The sequence below is a fragment of the Eucyclogobius newberryi genome, unplaced genomic scaffold (genome assembly GCF_026437365.1).
Source record: "Eucyclogobius newberryi isolate DKJ021-1_F unplaced genomic scaffold, fEucNew1.0.hap1 SCAF_22, whole genome shotgun sequence".
Lineage (NCBI taxonomy): Eukaryota > Metazoa > Chordata > Actinopteri > Gobiiformes > Gobiidae > Eucyclogobius > Eucyclogobius newberryi.
In genome coordinates, this window is record NW_027315857.1 from 13,927,069 (window position 1) to 13,942,573 (window position 15,505).

General features: G+C 40.2%; 1 protein-coding gene across 1 annotated transcript in view; it reads right to left on the minus strand.

Annotated features, from left to right (window-relative positions):
• Positions 1-15,505, minus strand: part of arap2 (ArfGAP with RhoGAP domain, ankyrin repeat and PH domain 2) — a 120,450-nt gene that overhangs the window by 48,905 nt on the left and 56,040 nt on the right. The window contains exon 14 of the mRNA XM_072458669.1: positions 11,305-11,433. Coding sequence (XP_072314770.1) covers positions 11,305-11,433 — 129 coding nt within the window. The remainder of the gene's footprint in view (positions 1-11,304; positions 11,434-15,505) is intronic.

The window sequence follows — 15,505 nt, forward strand, 5'->3', positions numbered from 1 at the left end:
TACGTCCCTGTCAACATGACAGGTACCAATCATTTGGAAGTCATGGCTAATTCTGAATCAGTCACAAGTGTGTTTTTTATTGTGTTTTATTTATTTATTTGGCTTCATGCGGTCGCAGCCAACATTTGAAGACACAGTAGACACGGTGGTCTTTCCTCGTCTCCACCTCAGTCAGAGGGGAAAGCCAAGTGCTGCATACAGTTCCTCATATTTCCTCGTCTTATTAGCTCTTGGGTGACTTTTGTTTGCTTCGTTATTAGGGATGTCAAATATTCATTTTAGTCACGATTATCATGAGGAGAAATATCACGATTTTACGATTGTTCACAATTATCAGAAAAAGTAAAGAAACATTTATATTGTATATATATATATATTTTTTAAATTAACTTCCCTACTCTTTAATACAGCGTATTCATTTTAAAATAAAATGGCCACAAATGTAGCTGGTGCACGGTGGCAAAGGCGGTTAGCGCTCTTGCCTCCCAAGAAGGAGATCATGGGTTCAATTCCCGGAACAGACCAACATCACATGATCTCTCTGGGTGGAGTCTACATGTTCTCCCCGTGTTACCGTGGGTTCTCTCCGGGTTCTCCGGCTCCTCCCACTGTCCAAAGACATGCATGTGTTAGGTAAAATTGGCCCTAGTGAATGAATGTGAGAGTGAATAATTGTCTGTAATGTCTATGTCTCTGTGTTGACCCTGTGACAAGGATGTCCAGGATGTACCCCGCCTAAGGCCCCAAGTCACTGGGATAGGCTCCAGTCACCCGCGACCCCAAAAGGGAACAAGCGGTAGAAAATGGATGGACAAATGTAGCTCTTTTAAGCATTATATAATTTATTAGTGAGATCAGCTCCATGGTAACGCACTGGGAGGGGCTTGAAACTTTCCTTTGGCTCACGCCAACAACAAACAGATTTGTGAAGAAGAAAAAAGCATTTACAGGTGACTACAACTGAAGCTTTTTCTACAATTTACAGGTAAGATTACGCTCTCGAACTACCCGTCTCCTCTTCTCTCTTTCCCTCCCACTCCCTCTCCTCTGAGCTTGTGCGTTCCGTGGCTTCACTTTTGGCTCGCACTGAGCAAGTGCTTCAGGCTCCAGCGCCTTCAGCGGTGGGGCGCTCAAACGCCCCCGACGTGTTGCGTCCGACGGTCAAAACGCAAGATTCACGCCGCAAAAACACCCGTCCACATGGACTTTGAATGTAAACTAAGACGCTTTGACGGTGCGGAGTAAATGGGCCATTAGAAAATTCAATATGGGGTCACAAAATTACCGTCGGTCAGTATGTCCGGAGACATTATTTTTGAGTCGGTCAAAACTGATTTTTGCGTCGGTCATTGACCGCGTCCGACCAGTTATTTCGAGGCGTGATAACCTTTGTCATTTGCGATCTCCAAACACAATAAATAGTGCACCTAAAAAAGGATTAAGTAGCCATTAATTCTATTTTAAGGACATAGGCCGAGATATATGAATGTGGCAGCCCACTTATTTTGAAAGGTGCACCATGTACCTTTCTCGCAAATGGTGCACCACCAGCTTGTCTTATGGAGACATTATCGCTTTTTCCGTCCAAAAGGAAGGCATTAAACAGTTCCATCTCTATGGAGATAATCAAGTGACACCATAGCCATGTTACAGCTGAGAGGAAGAGGTGACCCAGTTCACTGTGAAAATGCAAAATGTTATTTTCAGGGTTTATTTTAGCAATTAAAAAAAAAAAAAAGAAACCTAAATACAAGGTAGATTAGTTTAATGCCATACTTCCATTCCAGAAAAAGCAATGCATTGCCATGGAGACAAGCAAGTAGCCGATAAAAGTTACATAGTGGAGATTTAAATTAACTAAAATGTTAATGGAAATGTGTTGCCCTGAATGTATGATATCCGCAGTGTATATAAATGTGTGCTCTTACACTGAAACTGTTTTGCACCGGAAGTTCCGTTCATTAAAGTGAGTTCTGATTCAGTCAGAGACGCTAACGAAGACTCCTGTTTTTCCTCCACGAAAAGTGCGTGTTGTCCCGGTGTTCCCGTCCCTACAATGATCCGACCAACAGGTTATGGGCCCAGAGGGAATGAAGGGAACCGGTGGAACCGTTTGTGCTTCGATGGAGACGAAAGGAATTACGAATTATAGGAAACAAAGTTCCTCGGACACTTGCGGCTACTTGGGCTAAAAAGTACCATTTTGAACGAGCCGAGTGGCGGAGATGAAAATGACGGTGACGCTGATAAAAATGAGGAAGCCTATGCAGTGCTGATACAACTTCTTGACGACAGAAGTCTTTCACTTGTGATAAGAGAAGCCACAGATGACGGGCGGAAAGCGCTGGAAATTTTGCGCGAGCACTATGCCGGTAAGGGAAAACCACGTGTCATTAGCCTCTACACTGAGCTAACGTCGCTACACAAAACAGCTAATGAAAGCATCACGGACTATATCATAAGAGCGGAGACGACAATTACAGCTCTGAGAAATGCTGAAGAGACTCTGAGTGACGGGTTGCTTATTGCAATGGTTCTGAAAGGATAACCTGAATCATTCAAGCCTTTTTCAATCCACGTGACTCAAAGTGACAGAGAAATGACTTTTGGAGAGTTCAAGGCAAAATTGAGGAGTTATGAATGCACAGAAAAGAGCACCAACTCTGAAGATAATGTGATGAAAGCAAATAACTGGGCAAAAGGAAAAAGTAGCTCAGACGTGACAGATGTTTCAACTGTAGAAAGAAAGGACATATGGCTCGTGAATGCAGAAATGAACGAAAAGAACAATATGAGAAGCAGTGGTGCAGTTACTGTAAAAGCCCCACACATAAAGACAGTAACTGTAGACGACAAAAGAAAACCAACGCTAAACAAGCAGCTGACGCAGAAAACCACACTTTTGTATTTAAAGCAAGCAATTGTGATGTGTTGAAACAAAAGGGCCTCATGGTGGACACAGGGGCTACGTCACACATTGTGACAGACATCCAAAGTTTCAAAACCTTTGATGAGACCTTCACACCTGAGAGACACTTCATGGAGCTGGCTGACGGGACGAGGACAAGTGGAGTTGCCCTGAATCGTGGAGTAGCAGAGATCTACCTGCAAGACGACGAGGGACGCAGAGTAAAGGCTACGCTGGACGGAGTACTTTACATCCCTACGTACCCACAGGACATCTTCTCAGTCCAGGCAGCAACCGCCAAAGGAGCTGCCATCACCTTTAAGAAGGGAGGTAACCAGCTAATCCATAGAAACGGTACAAAGTTTGACATAAAAGAATATGGACGGTTGTACTATCTAAATACTGTTAACAATGAGAATGCTGTTAATGATGAATGTCACAAATGTCATGATATAGAAACTTGGCACAAGATCCTTGGACATTGTAACTATGAAGATTTGACAAAATTAGAAAATGTCACTGAGGGAATGAAAATCAAGAGTAGAGCTAACAATTCTAGACCAGAATGTGAAGTTTGTGTAAAAGGGAAGTTTATTCAAACTCGAAACAGAGAGCCTGACACACGAGCAGAGGCAGTGTTAGAGCTAGTCCACACCGACCTGGCAGGACCAATAGAGCCAGAAGCTAAAGAGGGTTTTAAGTACACGCTGGCATTTACAGACGACTACTCTGGGGCAACATTTATCTATTTCCGAAAGGCAAAAAGTGACACTGTTGAGGCGACTGAAAAATTCTTTGCAGACGTCACACCTTATGGGAAAGTTAAACGTATGAGGTCAGATAATGGAACAGAATTCACTTCTAGACAGTTCCAGTCTTTACTCCGTAAGAATGCAATAAGACATGAGACCTCAGCGCCGTATTCACCCCACCAAAACGGGACGGCCGAGCGAAATTGGAGAACGCTTTTTGAGATGGCTCGGTGCATGTTACTTGAAAGTAATTTACCAAAAAACCTATGGACTTATGCTGTTATGACAGCCGCAGTGATTCGCAATAGGTGTTATAGCAAGCGTACAGGACAGACCCCTTATTACATGCTGACAGGGAAGAAGCCAGACATGCCAGACATGTCCAAAATGCAAATATTTGGATCAGTTTGTTACAGTTATCGACAAGACAAAAAGAAACTAGACTCGCAATGTAATGAAAGAGTTTCTGTGGGTTATGACAAAAACAGTCCGTCATATTTAGTGTATTACCCAGACACTGGACGAGTTCTGAAACACAGGTTGGTTAAGTTCCTCACTAAGAGTGTAGTTGAGCGCCATACCCAGACAAATAAAGATGAAGACGATGATTATGATCTACCAGTGGGATTGTTGCAGCGTCCCACTGCAAGAGACGAGACAAACGACGAGAGTCAAAGTGAGGCACAGGAGCCTAATATTGAAAGTTACGAGAACTGTACAAATGACTGTGAACCTGCAAAACAAGAACAGGAAGAACAAAGTGGGAGTAAAGAGCCACGTTACCCTAAAAGAAACCGGAAAAGTCCAATGTTTCTGAAATACTATGTTTGCAAAGAAGATGACCAAACCTTAACAAACATTGATTACTGTTACAGGGTGATGTATGGTGTGCCACAGACTTTTGAAGAAGCTGTACACTCCCCAAAGGCAAAGTTATGGACTAATGCCATGAAAGATGAAATGAAATCTCTGAAAGAAAACGACACATACACGTTGACCACACTGCCAGAAGGTAAAAATGCAGTGGGGGGACGTTGGGTATTTACAGTAAAAGACAATGCAGATCATACTGACACTTTTAAAGCCAGGTACGTTGCTAAAGGCTACAGTCAAGTACAAGGAATTGACTACAAGGAGACGTTTTCTCCAACTGCGGACATGACATCAGTACGCTGTCTGATGCAAATGGCAGTACAGAACAATTTAAAACTTCACCAAATGGACGTAAAAACTGCTTATTTACATGCGCCAATTGATTGTGAGGTGTACATGGAGCAACCAGAAGGATTTGAAGTAAAGTCAGACACGGGTGAAAAGTTAGTTTGCAAACTTAACAAATCTTCATATGGTTTGAAACAATCTGGAAGAAACTGGAACAAGATGTTGCACGATCATCTATGTGAAAGAGGTTTTGTTCAGAATCCTGTAGATCATTGTGTTTACAACAGTCAAACAGAAAATGAGAGAGTTATTTTGATAATTTGGGTTGATGATGATGTTATTATTGCTACTGACAATGAATGTTCACTCAAAAATGTAAAGCAAATGTTAAGTGAAAAATTTAAGATGAAAGATCTTGGTGAGCTTAAACATTTCTTAGGAATCGACTGTACTCAAGGCACAGAGATAAAACTAAACCAGAGAAGGTATATCTCAAAAATACTCGAAAGGTTTAATATGTCAGACTGTAAGCCACGTTCTACTCCTTGTGAACAAAAACACAACTTTGATGCTGATGGTGAGCCAGTAGATGCAGCAAAGTATCGCAAACTAGTGGGCAGCTTGATATATTTAATGACTTGTACACGACCAGATTTAAGCTGGATTGTAAGCAAACTTTCTCAATATTTATCAGATCCAAAAGATCATCACTGGATAACCGCAAAACATGTGCTAAGATATCTAAAAGGTACATTGAACAAAGAGCTGTGTTATAAAAAGACAGAGGACAATCTGCACCTTATAGCATTTAGTGATGCAGATTGGGCAGCAGATTCTACTGACCGAAGAAGTACTACTGGTTACTGTTTTGCCCCGACTAAAAGTGGGCCTGTTATATGTTGGAAAACTAGGAAGCATGCAACAGTAGCTTTGTCAACATGTGAGGCGGAGTATATGGCCATGGCAGCCACCACTCAGGAGAGTTTATATCTTACACAACTACTGACAGGAATGGACAGTGAACGTGAATACTCACCAGTTCTTTTGTACGGCGATTATCAGGGTGCAATAGCATTATCGAAAAATCCCATAAATCGTCAGAGGTGTAAGCATATTGACATAAAATACCACTTCATTAGGTCAGCACTCAATGATGGGAAAATCTGTATAGAGTATTGTGCTACAGCAGACATGGTTGCAGATATTTTTACAAAATCTGTTTTCAAGCTAAAAATTGAGAGGTTTACAAATTTTCTTTTTGGAATGTAAATGTAAACTGTAATAGTTTAAAGGTGCATTTTTCGTTTGTATATATGTAAAATGTACAGTGTTAAGAGCAAGTGGGGGTGTTGCCCTGAATGTATGATATCCGCAGTGTATATAAATGTGTGCTCTTACACTGAAACTGTTTTGCACCGGAAGTTCCGTTCATTAAAGTGAGTTCTGATTCAGTCAGAGACGCTAACGAAGACTCCTGTTTTTCCTCCACGAAAAGTGCGTGTTGTCCCGGTGTTCCCGTCCCTACAATGATCCGACCAACAAAATGGAACTGCTCATTCCAAGTAAGGACAAACAAGTGAACATATTTCAAAAAATCATCTTGAGGTAAACATTTTGAAACAAATGCGTCATTAGACAGTGGGAGGAAGCAGAAATACCTTTAGAAAACTCAGATACATAAGGAGGGCATCCTGTCCCAGAATAGCCCTTCCATGCTTGAATAAAAGTACACCAACCATAAATGCACAGCTCATAAATACACCTTCCTATTTATATTGGCACTGCACATGGTCTGATTGAGTCTGTATCTGTGGAAACAAACCTTTTCCAGTGAATCTTCCCTCACTAAACGCCTTGAGTCTCTCCTCCTCCCAGTCCGCGCCAATCTCCTGCCCATCTCAACATCAGACTAAAATATCTGTGATGAAGACATCTGCCGGACAGCTTGTCAGGAGGGCTGGAAATGGAAATGGAGAAACTGCAGAGATCTGAACGATGTGTCTGTGCCAGAATTACAGAGTACTTCATTACAGGCGCGGCTGGACACGCATGACATCAGATGAAAAATACATATCTGCCTTGGATTCAGGCTCTAAGTACTACACAGCAGCACACCGCGCTCATTAAGGTAGGAGGAAGCCCTAGAACAGTTAAACGAACAAAACTCCTCTAGGCGTATCGGCGCAGGACAAATGGTTTTATAGGAGTTACAAAAACTAAGTAAGAAAACTGTCAACATGATTCCTCCATTAAAATTATAATTGACTCAAGTAGATAAATTAATCAAATTATAATTGACTAATTTAATCAATCAACCTTAATTTGAAGAGCTTGTGTCCTCTCTGTGCAACCCTTTCCTCCTGTACAGCGCTCCGACCGTCACATGGCCAACTTGGATGAGGATACCATTATGGCAGTAACTCGGTGCTTGCTATAGTTTTTTTGCTTGGATTTGGCGTTCCGAAAAAAAGTTATTTTGGCAGTATAGACACCCTTGCAGCTCTTCAGATGAGCTAATCAGAAATTACTGGTGCCATTTTGCATCTGCCACTCACAATTTCAGACTAAGTGCCCGATGTCTCTGGGCTCGCTCCCCACTCATCACACAAATATGTACTTGTAGCAGCTCTGTTTGAAGCTATAGAAGACTCAAATCAACATTGTAAACTGGTTATAGAGAAGAGAAGCACTAAACTGCAGCTCTGCAACAAGGAACGGGTGTTTATCCGTCTAATTTATTTCCCCAATATCGTTAAATGTTCCTCCAAATGCAAGTCAAAACAAGCTCATTTATAAAGTTAGAAATGCAGCAGGGATTCTAAAAGTTATGGCCCTAACCATAATGGAGGAATGAATTTGGACAGAAATACTTTTATCCAAACCAAGACTGCAAGATTATTGAATGCTGTGGATACTAATTATCCTTTTAAAAGGAAGGGGAAAAAAACACCACATTCCATACAAAAAAGTACTCAGTAAAGTATAGACAACTTAAAGGTTAACTGGGGCTGTCAACTAGGGGTGTGCCAAAATATCGAAAAAGCGATCAAGCAGCAATGAAGGACCTGGAACCCCACTAAACCTGTTGCTTCTCATGCAACTTCACCTGAAACATGTGATCACAGATTTATAATATAGAGTAGGGCTTTTAAATAGGCAAATGTATTCAGATTTGTGAAATGATTTAACATTTCTTGTAGAAAATGTGCAAACACGTTGAGAATGACATTAACTTAAGTGCAGTGTGATTAATCATGATTAATCTAATTAACAGAGCACTAAAACAAACACTCTAAACTTTGGAATGGAGGCAAAAATTTGTCAATGGACAAGGTACGATTCTAAAATGTGAAAAATACAAGGTGGTTTTGACATGAAAAGTGAGTCAGAGCCTGGTGAAAGAACATTAATAAATGTATTTTAAATAATTGTATTTAATAGTCTCTTATTAAAAACGGCTCGTGTTAAAAAAAAAAAAAAAAAAAAAAAAAAGAACCTTGGCTTTATTGGAAAATACCGAATTTTACTGATATTGGTATAGGCTCGTAAAATAGTACTAGTTTTACAAAGCAAAGCAAACTAACTGACATGTTTAGCCTGGAAAATCTAAACTGTAGCTACATTTTTGTACAAAATAAAATCATTGGCCTTACATTTAATATCAGTTAAATTGTGAAATTGCATTGTCCATTCAAAGAATAACTAAGCCATAATACCACCAACTGCACCACTCCAGCTACATACCTTTTACTTATTTAACTCTATGAAAGGCATCTTGATAAATGAGAGGATTTGTGCAATTATATTAACACCACAAACAGCTCGTACTTTGGAAAAAGCAAGTTATATCCCATATTAGCCAACGTCTTTTGGAATTTCTACGACAACAAAGCCCAGGTATAAGGCGCCAAGTGCTTTTAATAAGCCTTGAGCAATAGCTATGAATTATTAAGAGTGATTCTATAGACCATCAAAGCATTAGGTCGCGAGCCAAAGAATCCTGGAGAACATTCAGAAATACCTCATTTCTTTTCTTTTTTTTTTAACAGCACTTTGACGTGATTGAACAAGTATGAAGTTTTAAATTCAGGCCCTTCTGAATTTTTCAAAAGCCGCAGCAGCAGTTAAACCTCCATTAAAGCACAGCGGCTGAACTTGTCGCACTTTGCATTATAGATGATATAACAAGGTATTTATTGTACTTACCTGACAGACAGAGAGAGACAGAGAGGGGTCATGTTTGAGTGAAGGGAAAATTGTGAAAAGTGACTAAGAGAGTGTTCCAGACAATATAAATACCTTAAGCTTTAATGGTGTTCGATCCTATGTAGGAAGTGTTTCAATTTTCTAAAGCACTGAATGATATAATTGAGCTATATCGTCAAAATGTTCATCCAGCCACCTACCTGTGATTTATAGAAGTTATTTTAGCAGAAGCACCAGACTTATTTATGTATTATTATTATTGTTTATGTGACAATGCCCACTGTTCTTTATCCAAAAATTTACTATGTTGACTTACCGTTGAATAAATTATGCACAACATCTTTTTAGACTTAGGGTACTACTGAAAAAGTGTTTAAATTTTTGTATTGATAAATGCATTCATATTTTATTTCATCGTCACAATTGCCAACTGTTTGACCAATGGATATTTTAAATTACTAAATATAAACTTAGCGTTCATTGGTTCGTTCTCCAGCCCAAATCCCGGCAAGACACGTCACCCATTCTGCCCAGTATGAAAGTGGTGAGCGCTGAATGGTTAGAGGAGCCGATGGTGCAGATTGGCTGCCTCACTTTCGTCAGTCCGCCCCAGGGCAGCAAAATAAACTAGTGCAGTGTAGTGCAGGGCAGTATTATTAGCAGTTCTAATGCCACAACTCTTTTGCTTTCTTTTTTCTTTTTATGGACGTTTTCCACGCTTGAACACAGACATTGCAAATTTGGCTTATACCATTTGTTTTTTGACATTTCATCTCAAGCTCTTTATCATATTTTGCTCCCAGTATTGAATTAAAATTAAGTTGTTTCTATGCTTTGACTTAAAGGCAACACATTTGCATACTGTACCTCCTCTTTTAAAATCAAACTCGGCCAAAACAACTATGAATTAGATGAATCCTGCATGTACATGTGTGTGTGCGTGCGTGTATGTGTGTGTGTATATATGTATGTGTGTGTGTGTGTGTGTGTATGTGTATGTGTGTGTGTGTATGTATGTATATATGTATGTGTGTGTGTGTCTGATGTAAATGGAGACGGATGGGGGAGAGTGAGCTCATTCCAGTCACAGGTAGCTCCAAGCTGTCAGAGCAGGAGCAGCAGCAGCACCCGCACACAGCGTCTCTCATCTTTCCCCGATCTCCCCCTTCTTCCCCGGGGGCCGCATCTGAAGCCGGCTCCCTCTCTAATTACCCATGGGTCTCCCTAATGCTCCAGCTGTTTGGACAAGTGGGAGCGCACCGGAGCAGGAGGTGCAGAGCGGCGCAGGAGAAAGTTTGGGTGTGAAGTAGATCCTGATTAAAAGTTTTAAAAAGAAGTTGGGGAAACAATGCAATACTGTCGAGGTTTTGTCTGAAGTTTAAATTAGAGATGGACTGATAAATTAGCTGACCGATATCTGCACTTTTTAGCCCATCTGACTTAATTCTCCAGAACAGGTCGGTGTATAGTCTTGGCTGACCTGCTGCCTGAAGAATACACATCAAACTTTATTTAAACACATGAAGACGGATCTGCACAAAATGTGACGACACCGTTTTCTTAACCAATTTGTAGTAAAACAAGATTGAGGAGGTTGTCGTCAATTTTAATTACATAATTTGGCTACATATCAGCCCAAAATCATGTGCAGCTTTCTATAGATTCTAAACAATCAACAAGGTTTGATAAATAGATATGAATTGTTCCTATTTATTTTCACGGTGGAGGAAAGCAGAAATTAGATTATATCAAAGACTTAGATATGGTGTGATTATTGTCTTGTTTTGTCTTTGAGAATGTTTGTCAATGTTTTTCTGATGTGACAATTTACGTTTGCTTGAAATCAAATTTAGAAAACTTCTATTACAGGAAGTTTTATGAGGAGGCATGTTCAGACTAGGCTTAAAAAAAAGTTTAATTCTCTACTGTGTATGTCCCTGTTGTTTGGAATTCATGAGTGGTACTTCTAAAAACATTCTTGGATTTTGACAAGTATTCTCCGGGGTGTTATGCTGAACACATTTGAGAGACGGAAGCGTTGATCTCCTCAACTCAACTGTTTGCCGAACAGATTAGACGATTGGCAGTTTGACAAGTGACGGACTGACGCGGATTGATTGATCAGCGGCTAACTGGAGCAGACCTCCGACAAACACCGGGGCTAAATTGCTTACAAACGGACTGATGGATGGATCATCTTTGCCAGGGGTGATGTAGGCAGGTGGGGGTGAGCGAGGTGACTTGCAAAAAAAAAAAAAAAACTGCGGGCGGGCTTACCATCTCGGCGCTGGCGGTCCACGGTGGTCGTTTTGCCCGCTCCGGTGCCGATGTAGAGGAAGCCATCCATGAAGGGGGAAGAGTCTGACAGCAGGGCGTAGTCCGACCACTGCTCCAGTCGGGGGAAATCTGTGGTGTGAAAGAGACACTTTTATGTTCCTACTAAACTGTGACAGTTAAAAGTTGTTACAGTTTTCAATATTCCATTGCCAAATTGTCTTCATTTCTTACTATGTACAAATGTAACTATTGAATTTGACAGAGTATATGATGTAAAATACCAAACAGTTCAGAATGTTGTACACAATACATTTATTATGAAACCAAATTCACCTTGGATCTTTTACTGAGTGCAGTTTTGAAAAGAAAATTTAAGATATTTGACTCTTGACTCTAGTGTATGAAACTCTCTTCAGTTATTATTGAGATCAGATGGTTTCACATCTAAATTCATCTTAATACTTATTATTTCGTTTACTTTATGGTTGAGTTTAATATTGTTGCTGGATAGTTACTGACGTTGCTTTCTATCATTCACCGAATAAATAGAAAATAGATTCAATATTATGAAATTGTTCTTTGTCGAGTTGTTTGGGGGGGAAATAAACATATTTTTTGGATTGTGATAAGCCTGAAAGATCAATCATAAACAGTGGCAATTATCAAATCACAGAGGCTGCAATTATTTAAGAAACAAAATATCCTCCGCAAACTAACCCAGTAGTTTAGACTTCTATTTGTTCATTTGTTTAAAAGATCGCATTTCAGTATTTTCCTCAAATGCTTAAGCTCCTGGACTCTGTTTAAAAATGTGCACTCTATACTGAATCCCATAAATATTTTCTTAGCTCAAGATTGTGAAGATAGAGTTCCAGCTGTCAGAGAACAATGTATATAAGGAAGCACAAATTAATGTCTGAAAAAAAATGATAGAATCCGTGCAAAAATCTATGTCAAACCGCCAGCCCTTGAAATAAATGAGTTCAATTAAACTCCCAGGATGCCTTCAGGCATTCAGAATCATTTATATCAGTATTATCAGCAGTATTATGACCTGTTTACGTGCTCGAGTGTCCATAATGACTTTTATCCTCCATCTCGTCAGGCTTTGGGGCACTTTGAGCGCGATAGTGCTAATCCCAGATCCTAGCTGCATATTGTCCTTCAAACACAAAGCCTGGATTTACTCTGCCTTATTGCCAAGCGTCCCGGAGTAATACACAAAGTTCCCAAACAGGTCCGCGATTACGGCTGTGCGCTTTAAACTGGCTTTGACCTTCTAATGTTAAATTCACTTTTCGAGAAGCACCACAATATTATCAGTCGTCCCCTTTCAGTAGCTTTAAATGGGATTATGCACAATGCCATTTATTTAGTCAAGCTTGTGGTCAGTTTTTTAAGAAGTTAGAGATAAGTTGTTGTTTTCTTGCAAATTAGAATATAGTGCATCTGTTAAAAATACCATTTATGGTCCGTTCTTGCTTCATCTTTTACCGTTTTACATACGAGCTTCAACAACGTCACACATCCAACCTTATCGTTTGCAAAATTAGTTTCAATGCTGGGGTACAATTTTCTGCCTTGGTGATATCTTAGAGATGTTATCTTCTGTACCTCCATGGCTCTCATCAAGCGAGGCAAAATAACTTTAGATGAAAATACTTTTAATTGTGTTGGCATTTCCCACCTTCATGGACAAGTCTGACGCTTCGTACAGTGAAAGCTGCATATCGCGGTTAATTTAAGAACATACTGGTGTCAAACTCATTACCTGTTTGATTATTAAATGGTGAGAGATAAGACTTTGCAATGTGTGAACAATTTAATCAGATAAATTGATATTTTGGCCATACAAAACAAAAATAAAATGGGTAAACAGATACGGAGCAGATCATTTTATCCAGACAAAACGGGACATTGCCTGAAGTAGTGATGCGACGATACAAGCATTTCAAACTCAATCTTGATTTTAAGGAACAATTTAAGAGACAAACGTAATCTTCACAAAAAATAATATAGTTCAGGGTTTCTCAAACTGGTTCGCATTGGGTCCCCTGTTTTTGGCAATTTTAAGCCTTGATTTAAACCCGATATAGACCGGATTTTAATTTTTTATACTTTATTTAATATCATCACATGGCATTAAAATGGTGTATAAATATCACAAAAAGATAAGGTCCAATTTTGTCCTAATTTTGACATTATTTACAGTATCGCTGAGAATAGGTTTTCGGTGTCTGGTTTTGGATTTTATTTTATTTTTTGAACAACCCTGGTGGTGTGTGAATTAGTGATTGGTGGTCAGTAAACCTCTCAGGGCAGCTATGACTATACTAAAAGCTAATCACGTGCGTTGGTGGTCATTGTTGAGGGAAAACCCCACAAAGCCAATGTTCCTCGAGTTAAGAGCAATCCCCGGTCTCAAAGATTCACTCGAGAATATTTACTTGGAGTTTAGTGACGTGCTGCACTCTTTATTCAGAGCGCAGAACTGAGTGACATTAGGCCTTTATGGGATTCTGAACAACACAAACATCTGCCTTTAGAGTGCCATATTGTTTGTCAGTATAATCTCTGTGAATGCAGAATGTGTTGGAACGTAATCAGCCAACTGCAGAATAAGATTTCACATTTTTTTTTTTTCTCTCCACGAGGCATCTTCTAGTTCTCCTTTGCTCATGAGAATGTAAATAAGGCGAGTGGCTGGAGTGGTAACAAGGCTCTCTCTGTGCGGCTTGTTAACAGTCCCTTGAGCGGTCTAAAGCTGGACTCTGTTAAGATGAGACTCCGCGGTGGTCTCCTTCAGGGAGAGGCGGCGGCGTGGAGGCGGCTGGCCCGTGCTGATTGGCCGAGTCCCCGGTGGAGGGAGGCGACATGACAGAGTGCTCAATTAGCCATCTGGTCGCCCACGGCAACGGTCATAAAGCGCTCCCCGACAAGACGTGGACAGTGGGGTGCAGCGGGAGGCCAGAGGAAGGAGATAGAAGATAATAATGGTACTGGATATTTAATTGTATTATATCAAAAGTCAAATTTACACCTAATTTTGTGTTCATATTAATTATCAGTCCCCAAAATTGATCAGAAGTCACATATCTGGTCTAGTTATAGGCCAACTGTGAAACTTTAACCTCAGATTGCATTGAATACTAGTTATTATTTAAAGAACAACAGCTAAACTTGGAATAAATAAAGTTAAACACTTTGCTTCTATGCTTAAAAATTAAAAGCATATTCCAACTCTTCAATTCTGTCGAGGGTTCTCCAAACCTGAAAGAAGCTGACCTTCTGACCCGTCCCAGCTCTTGTGCAGCCTTCATATTTGACTTCAAAACAACACAGAGGAACCGAAAATGGTGCAGAAACATGTCATGTTGTGGAGTGAGTCTGAGGGATGTGTGCATGTGTGAGAAAGAGGCTGTGAGCTGCTGCTGCTGGTGTTCATCTTTTTATTATCCACACAGAATGCCGGCTGGATAAATCTTTAATGTTCTGCTAGATTCAGAGATCTGCGGCGTGGGGCGGGGGGCTCGGGCGGGGCTCCAAATCCGCTGTGTGTCATTTAAGAAAAAGCAATGATGTCAACAGTGAGAGGCAATGCAGTTTAGCTCGGTTTTACAATACAACGGCCCTCTAGGTGGAGTGAAGAGGAGCCATAAAACACAATCTACACGTTTACTGTCTTACTGTATCTTACTGTACGAGGAACAGAACAAATATGAACAAAAAAGTAAGTAACACATTTAAGAGCGAAGACTATCCACCAAAGCATTAGTCTAGCATCTTAGGAAATGTGTGACTTAAAATCATTCATCAAGAAGCAGCTGATTTGAGTCATTATATCCCAAAAAATACATGTTCCAGAGTAGACTAAAAACACAAAAAACATCCAATGAAAACACATTCATTCCACTGTACAACAAAGTCAATTACTTTACTTTCATAGTCATTTTTTTATTCATGTGGCCTTCAGGGTGTTACAAGTGGGACTAAACTTGACATGAAAAAAATAAAATAAAGCTAGACGCACTCAGGAATAACAAACTACCACGGAGCGAGCCCCTGGACAACACGAGATAGAGCCATCATTGAAGCTGCCCTCGAGGGTTCCCGACACGCAGGGAGACTTTGCCTTGGAGATCTGCCATTGGCTTTTTAATGGAAACCTGGAATGTAGGTATGCAAATGCCCGTGCTCCTGC